This window comes from Lytechinus variegatus, chromosome 1 (assembly GCF_018143015.1).
Source record: "Lytechinus variegatus isolate NC3 chromosome 1, Lvar_3.0, whole genome shotgun sequence".
In the NCBI taxonomy this organism is placed as follows: Eukaryota; Metazoa; Echinodermata; class Echinoidea; order Temnopleuroida; family Toxopneustidae; genus Lytechinus; species Lytechinus variegatus.
The window spans coordinates 9,380,602-9,397,227 of record NC_054740.1 but is presented as its reverse complement, the minus strand read 5'-3'; the positions used below and the strand labels follow the sequence as shown (position 1 = coordinate 9,397,227).

Here is a 16,626-nt window from a genome sequence, read left to right as displayed (position 1 = left end):
TCCATTCTCTATGCCTTGACCTTTAATCTCCGTGTTATTTCATCTTTTGCGTATTGTATTTATATCCTACAGCCCATGGTCCACAGCGGGGAAAGAAAGGTATTTTGGATTCTTATTTGAGCCGCTTTGTATGAAACTCTTTAATATACAGTATGATAAACGAGTTACACACATACACCAACATATCACCAGTGTAATACTTGCATACATCAGCATGATTTAATGGGTTCATTTACAGTGCACCCACTACAGTAAAAAAAAATTAAAAGAATAAAACTATGACTGCCTTCTTTAGAGTGAAAGATATAGCTTAGTTTGGTGGAGAATCATATACTCTGCAAGATATTTTCAGTTGGAAATGTTTGCTTAAATAGAAAACAAAAGTTACAAAAATGGAAATTCTGTAGTATTATTTAAATGAAAGTATATGCTAGTATAGTCATTCAGTCAAGTCTTAGTAAAACTCAACATTCACTTGCAGGCCTTTTATATGTTATTTTAATTTTTATTGTTTCATACAGCAAATATAAATACTTTGGTAGATTCTTTGCAAGCTTTTGGTGGTGATGCCTTCATGGATGCCATCTAGTTTCAGACATTTCACAGGGAGTAGGTTACTTGGTGCATGCAGGCATGATGGCAACTTCTGCAAAGCTAGAATTTGAGATTTTATTTCATTATATTTTCTTTACAAGATGCAGCTAATATGACATGGTTGTACTGGAAGTTGAATATGATTTGAGATGGGATTATCCAGGAGAAAGTGACCCCACCCCTCCCCAAATAAAAATAATTTAAGAATATGCATAAAACCCTAAATTGTCTTTTTAAATGCATTTTGACTTATTATTTTGCTGCAGAAAGTAAATCAGCTGAAGTTTACATTCCATCCATTGGATATTCTCTTTCTCATTCCAAAGTGTCACTGATTTGAAGTTAACGAATTGACATTCAGTTGCTTTTTAAGTCGGATCTGCTTGAATCAGTGGTACTTGATTAGATTTTTTTTTTAGAATCTTTCATTATTTTCTATTTCAATTCTGGTGAATGAAGCAAGTCTAAAGCATGCTAATAAATATGGGCAGAATTTTATGAATATGAAAGTCTTTTATCCTCACTTCTGAATGCAAAAATAAAATCAGACGATTGATAGCTTAGAGCTTTAGTTTTTATTCCAATTTAGAGAGAGAGGCAAGATTCGCTTTAAAGTCATGTATTAAAAATGATTTAACTATTTTTTTTGCACTGTAAATGAACATCTGGACATGTACATTTCACACACATGCATATTTCACAGTGTGAATTCCCGAGTACACAGTCTCAGTATAGGAATGACACAGACCCATCCCATGTCACCGATTATTTCCTTTAATATCATCAAACTTTTTATTTCTTTTCTTCTCATCTTCATTGTCTCTTGTCCCATGTATTTCTTACATTGGGATTTGATTTTTTTTTTCAAGGAATACAATTCCTCAGTATTTTTATTTTGGTCTTTATCATTTGGTCTCTCATAATATAACCCATCCCTACTTTTCATGTTTAAATTTTATAGATACCTTTCATGTTCTAACCTACTGTCTTGGGGTATATTACTGTTGACTATGTACCAATTATCTATCTTACATTCTTGTTTTGAATTTTTAGCCAATTCTTCTAAATTAGAAAGTAGATCTATAGTATTATTACATCTTTTTCACCACCCCTCTCCCCCAATACATGCACTCTCTCTCTCTCTTATTTGACATAATCTTATCAATCATAACAATTGTCAATTCTTTGTCCATTTCAAGTAGTATTTTCTGCTTGAATATCTTACACATTGTGACAATTTTCAACTATTTTCTTTTCAGTGACACTATACTCTGACTGTCACCTGTTTTGTTCAGTTTATTGCTCACATTCACACAACACAAATAGATAGAACTCATCATTACCTACATTGTTTATCCTTCCTAGTAGAACAACATATCATTTTCAGAAAACACTATATATGAACAGTTTTATCCCTCTGTATCACAATATACGGCCCTTATTTTAAGCTGCTGAGCTATTTATTTTTCAGGCTGATTTATTTTTTATTATTGTATGACTTTTAGTTTTACTAAATGTATGGAGCTGTAATGTATTGCATGCAATTAAAGACTGTATGAGATTGGAAACACATTTTCTTGAAGAATAGATATGATTTCTGTTATTAACTGACCATTAACATGATGCCATTCTAACAATCGAGCATGAGATCTGATATTAATTTGCTTACAATCATCCAGCTTGTGCCTGTGGTATCTCTCGATTTCTCCATGACGATGCAATGTTTATTTTTTCATTCCATCTGACTTGTTTTTATTTTCCATCTCTCTTTTGCATTGCATTGCACAAAGATTGATGAAGTTAATTAGACTTCGTCACAGGTTAGATGCAACAATTTACATTTGGTATGGTTGATATGTTCTATACCATTAGATTGTGCATCTTGCGTGGTATATCTATTGTACATGTACATATGTATGTTTACATGTATATACTGAATGTTTAAAAAATGATTAAAAATGTTTCTTTTCTTCTAATTAAATCGTATATGGACTGTAATGAAAACTTACATGTATTTCTACATATGTTTTACTATTAGAATGATCAAATGATGTAATAAGTTCTGAACTTTTGAATTGTTTTTACCAAAATGTGGAGAAAAAAAAGAAAAAAAATCCTCTTTTTCAACAACTGTACGTCTTATTTTTGTTGAATGATATCAAGAAGAAAATTGCGGGATATGGTTATTGGATGCCATGTTTTCACATTTTTTACCCCAAAACATTTGAAAAAAAAAAACAACAACCATATTTGAAGAAAAATTTCAGTATTTTGCAACTGGGAGTCCTGGGCCTGCTGACACCATTATTCTTGTCTTGTGAATTAATCATAACTTACATGCATGATGATGAATGTTCATAATATTGCATGGATTTATTGATATATGAAATGAAGTATGATCGATTTATATATTCTGTATGTTCTAGATCATGTGGTTATGAAACTTTTCAATGGTTTATTCTCTGTCAACTCTTATTAATAACACATATTTGTGTGATATAGAAGATTGTTGTTTATTGTAAAGGGGATAAATTTCATTCATATTCATCGAATGATAACTAAACTCAAGAAAATGAACCCCATTTCAGATTTTAGCACTACTAAATTAGAAATCCAAACTTTTATAAAGCACATGATCCTTTCCTCATATATCCACCTCCCCCAGCATATTGACTAACTTCAATTTAAATTCATGAATTCAGATTTTGAAACGTGTCATTCATTTCTTGCTAAACAATCATTTGTAGGAATGATATGCAATTTTGATACTGATTTTTCATTTTAAAAATGTTGCAGGGAATTTTGTCATTATATCTGACTAAATCAGTTTCTTCAACTGTGAAATAATTTATAGACCTGTACAGATGCCTTTAAATACAGGACATGGCACATTGGTTTCATTAATGCAGCAGCACTCCTAAGCACAAGGGGGCAGTATACTATAAGTAAAAAATGGTGATGGGGCAATTTAAAAGCGGTCTTTTTAGGAAATAATATTGAACTTTGATAATTCGGAAGAATTCAAATTAAACTATTACATAATGTCGGCACCTCCTAATTGTAAAGACTTCGTAATCCCAGCCAGTCTGAATTGAAATTTGAACACATGCCTGTTTGTGTCTTGGGTATTGTAGTAATTGTTGTGTAGGGGTGGTCTAATGTCAGTGCAATATTTGTCAATGCACTAATGCTACTCAGTTATTGAGTTAGAGATGCGATAGATTCTAGGAATTTTGTACAATTCAGCTTTATCTGTGACCGTTAGTAGTATTTGTATACCCGTTTTGAGTTTTGAACTCCTAAGATTTGTGAGTTTTCAATGTCCAATTGTATTGTACTTTAGAATGTATTCTTGTTTTATTTGAAGTTTCTACAGGATATTCCATAGATAAAATTTACCACCTGATGTTATTTTCATCATTTATTGAAAAATTGAAATAATTAAGAAAAAGGAACATAGGAGGGTAGCATTAAATACTTGCTTAATATCTGCACCCCTTCCCCACCTTACTCATTTAAAAATGAATCAGATCTTTTGATTACAGAATTGGTTAATCTATTTTGGATGCCCTTTTATGATCTACTTCAGAATCCTGTTTTTTGTTTGTTCTATTGCTTTTAGTACAAAGGCATCAGTTCATGTATCTTTAAAAATATTTGAAAAACCAAGAACATTATAAGAAAATAGGGTACCCCTAAACTTTGGTACTCTTATCTTGTCAATTGTGACCAATATCTATCGTAATGAATGTGCGTATATCATAATTGGTATGGCTGCTAGCAGGGTATAGTATTCCGTTCTGTTGCTTGCATTTGTTTGATATTCATTTCTGCTCTAATATCTCATATTTATTTGACCTGGAGCATAGAACAGGTTTGTTAATTGTTTTGTACTTTGATTATTTCTTCAGGATTTCAGTGGGATTACAGTGACTGGGTTCAGCATCCTGAAGCCCTCAACAACATTCCTGAGATCCCCCCTAGAGCTCCCAGAGACAGCCCCACCAACGTCTCCACCACCACATCCCACATCAACGAAGACGATGACTACGAGACGGAGGACGATGAAGACGAGTACGTGGGCGGGGACGACACTGACTACCCACCGGAGAACGACGACATGCCCATCGCCAGAGCGGCCCAGCACTTCCGGCGCGAGCTGGAGAACTACCCACCAATGGACGATTACGACGGGTTGCCGTTGAACGCCATCAACATGCACCCGGGTCATTACTTGCCATCTCATGGAGGTAGCACCTCGGAGGTCCCGCCGGACTACGAGGGCACGGGAGGCTCACCGGACCACGAGACCACTCCGTTCTTAGTCCCCCAGAGGAATCACCTGGCAAGGGGGCCAGACTACCGCCGACCAATCAGTGACATTTCGCAAGATGCGCTCTCCATGTCGATGTACACGTCAACAAATGCGTCTTGCTCCGACGTGTCGGCTCTGGAGCCGGACAGTGAGATTAATTTAAGTGAATTTGAGTTTGACATTGAGGACCATTTAACAAATCTACAAACAAGTACTGACGTGTAGGTTGAAGCTGATTGGCAGGAATTATCTAAGGACTAAAACTGGAGGAATGCATTGACCTATGCTTCTTAAGACCATGTGATCATACACAAGGCTATGGAGAAAGTGTTATACATGTACACCAACATTATGCTTACAGGAAGCGACATCCAATACCATTTGCATACCAACATTTTGTAGTGCATTGTGAGCTTGCATCCTTTTCTTGTCTACTTTGCATATCTCTTGGTGACTTGATCAATGAAATACCATTAAGATTGATCAGACTTTAGATTCAGGTCAATGGTACTTCCGCTGCTTAAATGTTTCATGAAATATTTGGGGATTCAGGTCACTGGAATATCACTGATCTTCAAAAAGTGAAACCCCAAATTTAAATACTTTCAAAATTTGTCTAGAAATGCATGTATATGAAAGCTCGTAAGATATGTATGTATATTTGGACATTATTTAGTAAGAAAAAAATGTACAGATGGCTCAAAGTATTCAATGATTTTACATACTTAATCTTGTATCACAAAACAAGGTATTGACATATATATTTATATGAAAAAGATACAAAAAATACTTGCACGTTCGAATTAGTGTTTAGTATGTTATAGCATGATGTATTGTATTGATATAGAGATGAGCTGAAATGTTGTTAGATTAAGATTGGAAGATTAAGAATAGAATTGGGTCCTGTTCCATGGAACCCATTATCAATTGCTTGTTACAAGCTACTGAAATCGTGCCATCCAATTGGCTGATAACAGATTCGTTGTAGAACTGTAACATAGGATATTGATGATAAAGTTGTATGATACAGTCTTTTACTGGAATTGTATCAGATTGTTACTTAAACACTTTATTCCTCATTTGAAGTATTGAAGTATATTTATGTTATTTGTTAAAAAAAGAAAATGTATATCTTTTGTTTTTTATATTTTCTATAGATATGGAGAAAATATCTTGAATCATGCTTATCTGCATGTTCATAACACACACACAAACACTCTCAGTACCTTGCTTGTGTATATGCAAGAAAGAACTTATAGTACAATTGTTTTTCTTATGTTATGTTTTTGTATATATAAGCTCTCAGTACAACTTTGTGATCTAAAAATTCACTTATTTCTCGAATGATGAATGAAAGATTATTACTATTGTTTTTGATGTGATTTTGGTAATTCTCTAGTACTCTCTGTTCAGGATGAAATTCTGACTGTTGTTTGTATATATCTGCTATGGGATGTACAATACCAAGTCAACTTCAGCTTAAAAGTAGGTTTGTCTTTTTTAATGTTTGTTTTTACCAGCATTTGCCTCTGTCATGGCAAGGAGCGTACACTGATTGTTTTCACTTTTTAGGATGATTTATCTCATCTGTGATTTATTTTTTATAATTTCCTTCTCTGTTTTCTGAGAAGACATAATCATGATGATTTATTTTGTTTTTAATCTTATGCAAATAATGACAATCGTGGGTGCATGATAATGACTACTTTTCTAATGATTTATTGAAATAATGGTGGCTATATTGTAATGTATTTGGAATAGGGCTTCTTTGTATTGTTAGAGCAATGTATAGGAGTTGTTCATGTTTAGTCTTGATACTGTTTAGTAGAATTTTTAATGTTTTTAAGCTGATTTTCATCACCTTCAGAACATTCTATATTTTTTGTTCAAGGATGTGATTTAAAACGTGACTATCATTCTATTTTCTTCTCAAACTTCATACTTTTTTCAGGAAAGGGTTTTTTTTCCCCTCAAATTTTCTTTTATACACATACCATGTACTTCCTTTTAATCTGAGAATATTATTTTTGAATGAAAAGAAAGAACTTGCTCCAGTGACTTGGCAACTTTATGTCATTTGAGTTTATTATATTTTTTATAGGTTAAAGATAAACTTAGTGACGATACAATGACATCACTTGAAACTACTTCTTAATATATACATTTGGATAATACTTGGTTAGATTTTGAGGACCATCAATGGCACAATTATTCTGAAAATGTTATGCGAAAATTGCTGTTTTGCTTGCTTACTATTTTGGTCATCAGAAACATTCAAAATTAAAGAAATAAGAACATAGAAACTCCCCGCAGGTTGTGTTCGTTTTATCTCCAAGTCTACATGTACATGTATGAACCTCCTGCTCTGAATAAAGTAGTAAATCTTAATTAAAATCATATCTTGAACAAGGTTAATAGCATTGTTCACAATGGCAGCATAGACAGCCACATTCTCACAATACACCTCACCTGCAAGGGTGTACTAAATTTTGCTATTTTTTTGTATTTTAAGAACAATGTTTAAAACAGGTGTTTAGGATTCCTTATCAAGTTATCATTCAAATGCTGGTTTTCAGTTGTATGTTCAAGTGATTTATATTGTCATTGATTCTATACTTTTTCTCATTAGAATATTTGAAACTTTCCCTTATTTTGTGCATTCTATTACATTGATGTCACCTGGATGTTGGGTATATATACCAGTAAAACAGAAATTAATTTTACACTTAAAGATGATGTAATGTATGAAGCATTTTCATTCTTAAAAAAGATGCAATATATACCCCCATCTATTTCCCGAGTTTGCATTTTTCATACTTTCTTCTTTTTTGTCAAGCCAAGCAGCATTCATCCATCTTAATTATCAGATTTTTAACCCAGCAGCATTTTATACATCTTGAACTGTCATTTTATTGATGATGATTGCATAATTTCAGAAAAAATTACTACTTGATGATTTTTTTTAACTTGAATGATATTGCTGTATGAATAGTCAATTAGTTACATGTACATGTGTAAGTGGGGAATTAGGCCAATACTGAAGTCTTAAAGTAGTCACAATTATTAAATAACAGCCACCAGTGTTTAATATGTATAAAATTCAACAAATATATATATATCAGGAAATGATTGTATTCAGCGGTAATGACAATTCAAAGTGATGATTGACGTCCACAATCACATTTCACTTATTGTATTCAGGATTTGGGAGATAAAAAGATATATATAATCATTCATGAAAATTGTATTCATTTTGAAATTTTATGGAGAGCCATTATGGTATATCTTGAACTAGACTAGTGATATTCTCATTTGTATAGAAGCAATATTTTGCTATCCAACACAAAGGCTTGTTTTTATTTACTCAGTATTATAGTATTCAAGATTGCTTCCCAGCGTGGTTAACCAACCAAATCTTCCATTCTTTAGCTTTCTTCCCTCAGCCACACCTCGGACGTCACTGTTTACGTTACAAATACCTCAGATAACCAGTCAGCAAAAAAAAAATAAAAAAATAACTCCATATTCCATGAGTAGTGCCCTTCTGCCTGTAAATCCATTTGAAAGCTTCAAGATTTTCACTTCCAAATCAGCTGGTTGCCATAGCAATAAAACATGGCGGATGCAAACAAACTACTCAATGTCTAATGTTACAGCTAATGATATACATTGCAGTGGTACATGTATGTCAATTGCTTGTCCTGTCTTAACTCACTAGGGGGACTTATTTATCTTTGAAATTCATATGGGTTTTAATAACAGAGAATTGTGATCGAGTCATCTGCATGATAATCGACGTGTATTTTTCTCGTAAAGATTTGTGAATATATAGGGCTCAAAGAATTGAAGACTATTATGTATGGAAGCCCTGTAACAAACAAGTAAATGTTGCAATCAATCATACAATATACTTTAGAATAAATGCAAGCCTACAGCAAACCATGTACTAAATTTGAAATCAGTTGTTGTCAGTTGTATTTCATATATTTTACAGGTCAGATATCTCACAAGCGTTTGGTGTAAAGTATATGTTAGATATGATAGCAATTTCTTAAAGAGGGCATTCATGGGAACAGTTGTGACTGCTGACTGATTTTTCTCACTGAGCATTTTCTTCCATGCCTAAATCTGGACAGTTGTTTGTGTTTTTTGTTTCCTTTTTAACATGGTTCTTATATGACCAGACCATTCTAGTCATCAGCTTGCGCACGATTCTTTTTGACTCCTTATCTTTTTTTCATCTGAAAAAAAAAAGATATTGACAAAATAGCTTAGCCGTTTCAATGCACAAGTATCAACTTATAAAATGTGTGTATTCTGTTTAACTCCTAATCATGCCTGTTATCTGAATACGTCTGCACAAAATCCATTTTACATGGACCTTCTTTAACCTTAAGTGTAAATTGTTTTTAAGTGAATCTCACCTTTTTGAAATAGCCTCTTGGATTTTTAAGGCAATCATTCTTTTATTTTCATATAATTGTTAAATCATTTATTTTAACAATCTTCTTGGTTTTTCATTGTTCAACTAAAAAAAAAAAAAATGCTTCCAGATTACTGGCTCCTGTAGATGTAGATAACTGTGTCTTTATAAATGTGCATTGGCAGAACTGGCTTTCTGCTGCTGTGAAAATTTTCACCAAAGCGTTACTTTATGTGATTTATTTTTTAATGTAGGATGATAATGATGATGATGGTGATGAGTTTGTATTGATTTTTTGCAATAGTACTTACAAATAGGCTTGTCTGTCTTGTATATTCCAATCTATTTATATAGTCATTTTCCTCGAGATATTATTTGTCTTGAGAAATAATGTTATTCTTCCCTACAGTACTTCTCAGCGTAATGCATCCCTCTATTTTTCGTCTTCAGGGATATTACAATTTTACCTTTATACAATAAAGACAATATATTAAGAGATTGGTATCAAGAGAGGTATTGCAGAGTTAAGGAGTGATTAGCTTGTCATCCATTCCTCTCAAAATTAATGATCTTTTTATATCTTGCATCTGCTTTAAAGTAAATGGTCAAATTTCTTCAATAAATTTGACGTATCAAAATGGTGTAAATGAGATTCCATTTTTTACCACCCCATGATATTGCATGCATTATTCATTGTACATTACCATTGTAATTTATACTTCTGCAATTAAGATACCGATATGCATAAGAATAAATTTAAAAAGAATACTTCAGACATTTAAGCCTTTTGTTGAAAAAAAGTACCTTAATTTATTATGTATTTTTGCCTTTGTGTTGTATGTATGGATCATTTAGCACTACTTTCTTTATGAAATTAGGTGAATAACAATCAGTGTTTTTAATAAAAATGCAAGTTTTTGCATAGTTTTATGTCATCAGAAATTGTGATTTATTGTATGAAGCATTTGTTTCTCTTTTGTTTTTTTTATTATTGAAATATCGCCAAATATGTTCTGTTCTTGCAAGGTTTTGTGTAGCACTATTGTATTTTGTTCATTTCATTGTAGATACTGAGATGTGTCCAATAAATACAATAACGTGTACACGTACATTGCAGACTCTTTTCACTTTTATATTTTTGCAGAGTTCTCCTGGAGAATGTTTCATGAAAGACCCTTGTCAGTGGGTTTTCATTGACTAATTTGCTCTGAGCCAATCAGATGCAAGGATTTCAGTAACTTATAACAGTTGTCAATGAAAATCCAACCTTCCATTTGTATCATGAAATGCTCCCCTCCCTTAGATACATACATTCAGGATTGACAAACGGACCTAACTTTTTATGAAAAAATGTTAAAAAATCATTAACATATTTTTAATGCAAATCTATTGAGATGTTTGGTGTTATTTTGCTTTAAGGATTAACAAAGTTAAAAAAAAGTTTAACAGTTTTCAAAGTCTGTAGGTGTTATTAAATATTTTGGTACCTATGTCTCAATATTTAAAAAAAATTGAGTTATGTCCTTTTGTTTGTCAACTCTACTTGTTTAAGAAGTTAGTACTTTCTGTTAGTAATGCATGTGATGAGTGTTATGAACATGGGTCTGTTGCATTACACTTATCATAATTTTGCCATTGGATCAAATTCGATATGGTTAAACACACCAGAACGCAATTTGATTTTGTGAGAACCAGTACATCAAAGAAAAATAATTGAAAATTACTGTATAAACCTGGTAAAAACCAAGATTTAACTATTCATATTTACAATTTTCACATAAAATTAGATTTGAAACCTGGGGCTCCAATTCATAGAGTTACAACTATGGTAACTTGGCCATTCATGGCAACTACCATGGCAACAGGGCTCTGACGCCAATTAAATCAAGGTTACCATGGTAGTTGCCATAATGGCAAAGTTACAACAGTTATAACTCTTTATGAAACGGGCCCCTGAATTAAAGAAATTAAACTCAAGGAAAGATAATTTACTGGTAGGATTTCTTGATTATCTTGCTCGAATTTATCCGAGTTTACAAACCCAATATCATCCTGTCATAAGGACATCCTAGACTTTTTAAAGTTAAAATTTAGCCCCTTGCCATATATGATGACACATACGTGCTATCTCGGGGGAGAGGCAAAGTTGTAAATGAAATATGGCGGCCTACACAGAACAGGATGATATTTTCACATTGCAACAAAGATAATGATGACCTACCATGAATGCAACAGGACCTGTGATCATGTACGAGTGATAAATAATCAAGGAAAGTGATAGGAAAATGTTTTGAAAGAGTAGAAAAAAACCAAACATCAAGACACCAGAGAATACATATTGTAAAGAAACATTGATATATTATTTCCATCATAATATCTGAAGCTCTTATTCACAAAAGTGATAAAATATTATATAATAAACATGAACATCATCAGGAGTTGTAAACAAAGAAAAAACATATTTTCTACCTGAAGGCTAACATCAAATAAATTAAAGGAACTGCTCAAATAATTAAATATACAGTTCAAATAAGCGAATAGTAAACTTAAAAAGGCACATCATGAGCAAATTATTTGTTTTTTCACCAGAGATGGACATTCATTTGCATATTTTCAGTCCCAACAACCAAAAAAAAAAACCTCCATACAAGTCCACTTCAACAAAAAGCTGATTTGAATAAAAAGAGAAAAATCCAAAGAGCATAACACTGAAAATTTCATCAAAATCGGATGAAAAATAATACCCCTTTCATACTGCTCTCTTCATTTTTCACCTGCGACCTTCTCAGCCTCACATTCCTCACTTCCCGGCGAAGAAAAAAATGTACCCATTCGCACTGACATTTCTTCCACGGTGAAAGTCAACGGGCGATTGCAGAACAATCAAAAGAAAATTGTAAACATTACTTCTTACCTATTACAAAAGGTATGAAAAAAATCAATTACAACATATTTTGGAAGTATTACGAGAAGAACAATATCACCTTGATTTTATATTTTAGCGCATTTTATACATGAAAAAACTGCTTTTTCATAAATATTGTTAGTAAAAAAAAATTAGGTTCGAGGGTGAAGTTCTCCTGTGTACCTTTCATACTGGACACTTTCCCCTTCGCTGGCGAACTTTGCCGGTGAAGTTCGCCGGTGAAAAGCGCAATATGAAAGGGGTATTAGAAAGTTATGACATTTAAAAATTTTGCTTAATTTCACAAAACAGTTATATGCACATCATGGTTGGTATGCAAATGAGGAGACTGATGGTGTCATCCACTCACTATTTCTTTATTATTTTATCATATGAAATATTCTATTTTTCTCCTCATTATCAATTGAAAAAAAAGATTAATTCCTCCCTTAACATGGGGAATTAGCATTATCTTAATACTATATGGCTCAGTCAAGTTGGCCCTTATTGTTAAATCTGTAAAAAAAAATGAAATATTGTATAATTAAAAAAATCACAAAAGAAATTGTGAGGGACATCATCGACTGTCTCATTTGCACGTCACTGAGTTGTGCATGTAACTGTTTTGTGAAAATTAAGCGAAACTTTGAAATGTCATAACTTTCTTATTTGAAATATTCAGCATTATGCTGGTTTTATTTTTCTATATTTATTTAAATAAAAAAATTTCTGGGGTGGACTTGACCTTAACAATGCAAAATTAAGACACATGATACCTTTACATGAGCTACATTTCCATCTTGCTATTAATAAGCAATACAAAGGATTTATGACATACATTTATGTATAATCTTTGAGTCCTAGACAACTTGCTTTGGTGATGAATCTCCTAAAAAATGATAAAACTAATATGCATGACATAGGAAACACATGATATGACTAAAAGAGAGGCCATGCATTTCATGAAACAAAGAGCAAAAGATTTTCGCTGACTATATTGCACTGAGTCAATCAAATGCAAGGATTTCAGTAGCTTAAAGGAGAATGAAACCATTGGAACAAGATAGCTTGTGTGAAAACAGAAAAATCAAAGAAACAGATCAACAAAAGTTTGAGAAAAATCAGACAAATAATGAGAAAGTTATGAGCATTTGAATATTGCGATCACTAATGCTATGGAGATAGCAAATTGGCAATGCGACAAAGATGTGTGATGTCACTTATGAACAACTCTCACCATTACTTTAAGTATATATTTCACTTGAATTGCCTCTTTTATCAAATCTATCCATAAATCATGTGTTCTTTCTACATCAGGGCATGTAATACATATTTGGATAAAGAGTTTGTATCATCATTAGAAAAAGCAAAAATAGACATTTTGAGAGTATTTTATAGTCCACCAAAGGGAAAGTTGTTCATCAGTGACATCACACATCCTTGTCGCATTGCCAATGTGAGGATCTCCATAGCATTAGTGATTGCAATATTCAAATGCTCATAACTTTCTCACTATTTGTCCGATTTTTCTCAAACTTTCTTTATTCTTATTCTTTGATTTTTCTGTTTCTACACAAGCCTATTTGTTCCAAAGGTTTCATTCCCCTTTAAGACTTGTAGTTAGTGAAAATCACTATTTGTCTCACAAGGTTTTCCCAAAATCTCATTTTCTCCAATAATTTTTGCAACAAGAGTTGCTTGATCACACAAAGTGGATACCCTGTCAAAACAGGTTTATACTACAAGTCTATACAATTGATTTTGGTTGTGAGCATAATCCACAGAGCAATGGTCACCCACAGCCCTTCACTTGTGTACTAGTAAATCATTACATACTCTAAGTTGGCAATGCGATGAAAAAAAAAATCACTTTTGTAAAATGCAGATTGGCAATTTGTCATTATGTTTCTATCATGATACAATTGGCTCATATTAGAGAGAATATCAACTAAGTTTGTCAAAGTTCAAATACTAATTCAAAAAAGATTGTTGCCAATCTGAGGACCAAACACAGATGATTAAAGGGGAAGTTCACCCTGAAAAAAACTTTGTTGTAAAAATAGCAGAAAAATTAGTAAAAAATATTGGTGAAGGTTTGAGGAAAATCCGTTGGAAAGTAAGAAAGTTATTAGAGTTCAAAGTTTTGGATTTGTGACGTCATAAACGAGCAGCTGCCCCATGTGTTATGTAATATAAAATGCATGAATTTCAAATTTTTTATGGTTCCTGATGACTTAATTTTGTTTTCTATTCATGATCGGGTGTGAAATGATTTGTCTATTGATATATAAAAGGTACAGTGAAAACCATTTTCAATTTTCTGAGAAAATGACATTTCTTTGATTTTTTACCATTCGCTATGTATGAATGCTGCTCGCATATGACGTCACAAATCAAATAATTGAAATTCTAATAACTTTTTAATTATTTGATGAATTTTTCTCAAACCTTCGGCAATATTTTTTTTTAGTTTTTCTGCTATTTTTACAATAAACTTTTTGTCAGGGTGAACTTCCCCTTTAATCTAGACATTATGAAATATGAGTAGATTAATGGTGATGAGAATTGCGGTACTTGTAAATACTGCAAGATTGAACATCTACTGTTATAGAGAATTGTGCAACACTTGGCTATGTATAGTCATCCGATATACCGGAAGACAATGAGTGATTTCAAGTCCAGTGTTGGCGTTGGTGTTATGTTAAAATTTGGATTGCTTCCCCAAGCTCAAAAACCTATTCAGAGTCTGTAAAACTGATCTAGATCACATTATTGACATCTCAACAACTAGTGACTTTTCAGGACCATCTTCATTTTATGTTTGGTGTAATAATTGACCTAACACCGACACCAAAAGGTCAATACTAAACTTGAAATCACACAATGGTATAGCACACCTACATATTTAAGGCAAGTTATCAAAAGTCTGTGCTGCATAAAACTACGAGGTTCCATGACCTATGCTATGGTTGACCATTGCTCCGCTCTGAACTCCACACACTAATCAAATAACCAATTCAACCCTGGGTTAGACACTACACCCTACCCTAAACCTAACATAAAACCATACAGTGCAATTCCACAAAATATCTATGTCTGACCCATATACATGGGACCTTCATTAAATTTTCTGTCTCTGATTTTTTGTTCTTTTGACAGTCTGCAATGCTCTCAAATGACCATGACTTGGTCAGTTTTTGAAGCGAAGTAAAAATTGGAAAAAATGGGGTTTGAATGAACAAAAAGGTTGATTAGGATTCCTGCGGGAGAGATGCTGGTCTGACATTTGACCAGGTGACTAGGTATGGATCGTTGATCATCTCAACATTTTGAGTAAGCATATCCGGGAACAAGGGAAAAACATCAAAACATTCCAATTATACAACAAAGAATTTGTGAACAAAAAGGCAGATTTCTCTACAAAATTTAACTTCAAACAGAGATGAGATGGACATCAACAATTCAGGAAGCTTATATTTTTTCTCCAATTTTGGACAGTACGTTGTCAAGCATAAGTCATGCGCAGTATTGTTAAAATGAAACATGTTGTATTTGTTCTAATTTGGATAACAATATTGATAAAAATAAAATATTCAAAAATACCATGAAGTGTGAAAATTATCTTCATTGTTCTATAACAATTAACATGCTTAATATACTATGTCATATGTAACATACTGCTTTTTACATGTCGGCCTACTTCTTAAATAAAACTATTTTCTCTTTTAAAAATAATTCCAATTTTGCCGAAGTACTTCCATTAAGAATAATCTGCCGTGATTTCATAAAAAAAGAGGTACTCTCAGAATCTAACAGATCATTTAACATTGCCGTAGCTATGTCTGGATTGAAAGACTCACTTTTTAATGCATCATTCATTTGGATAAAAAAAGGGATCACAGCAGATTACAAAAATTGTAATGGATGTCATCAAATGATAATCAAATGCAATAGATTTCTCAATGCACATGTAACAATACAAAAACATAGGGAATTTGTATAATGCATAAATCCACCTTGTTAGGTGCTAAAGGTGCTCCTATATTACCCCAGCTAAGCTAGTCTACCGATTCTGGTGCTCACCACTCTTTGAAGAATTACTTTCTCTAATATTAGTACAGTACTTTTAAGTTTTGTGTCATTGACTTTCTGTGTTACATACTCTTGAATGATGAGGAAGTGCTATTTTTACCCCATACTTGCTGTATACACTCTTTTTCAATGTGATACAGTATACTATTTCCTGATGCCATCTTAGAAACAAGTTCTACCAGTGCTAATCTACTGTGCAATATGAATACTATACATATTACAATATACCGGTTCATGTACATGTATACTACATGTATGGCAATGCAAAAACTGATAAAAGAAAAGTAAACAAAATAA

The 16,626-nt window shown here is 32.7% G+C and overlaps 1 protein-coding gene across 7 annotated transcripts in view; it reads left to right on the top strand.

Annotated features, from left to right (window-relative positions):
* Positions 1-10,441, top strand: part of LOC121422930 (protocadherin Fat 1-like) — a 77,479-nt gene extending 67,038 nt beyond the window's left edge. For 4 of the 7 annotated variants that reach the window (XM_041618360.1, XM_041618207.1, XM_041618286.1 and 1 more), the window contains 2 exons: positions 73-99; positions 4,506-10,441. In XM_041618360.1, coding sequence (XP_041474294.1) covers positions 73-99; positions 4,506-5,134 — 656 coding nt within the window. In that variant the 3' untranslated portion in view covers positions 5,135-10,441. Of the gene's footprint in view, positions 1-72; positions 100-2,384; positions 2,405-4,505 lie in introns of those variants that run through there. The other 3 variants (XM_041618658.1, XM_041618435.1, XM_041618581.1) reach the window with 2 other exon arrangements.
* The last annotated feature ends 6,185 nt before the right edge of the window (positions 10,442-16,626 follow it).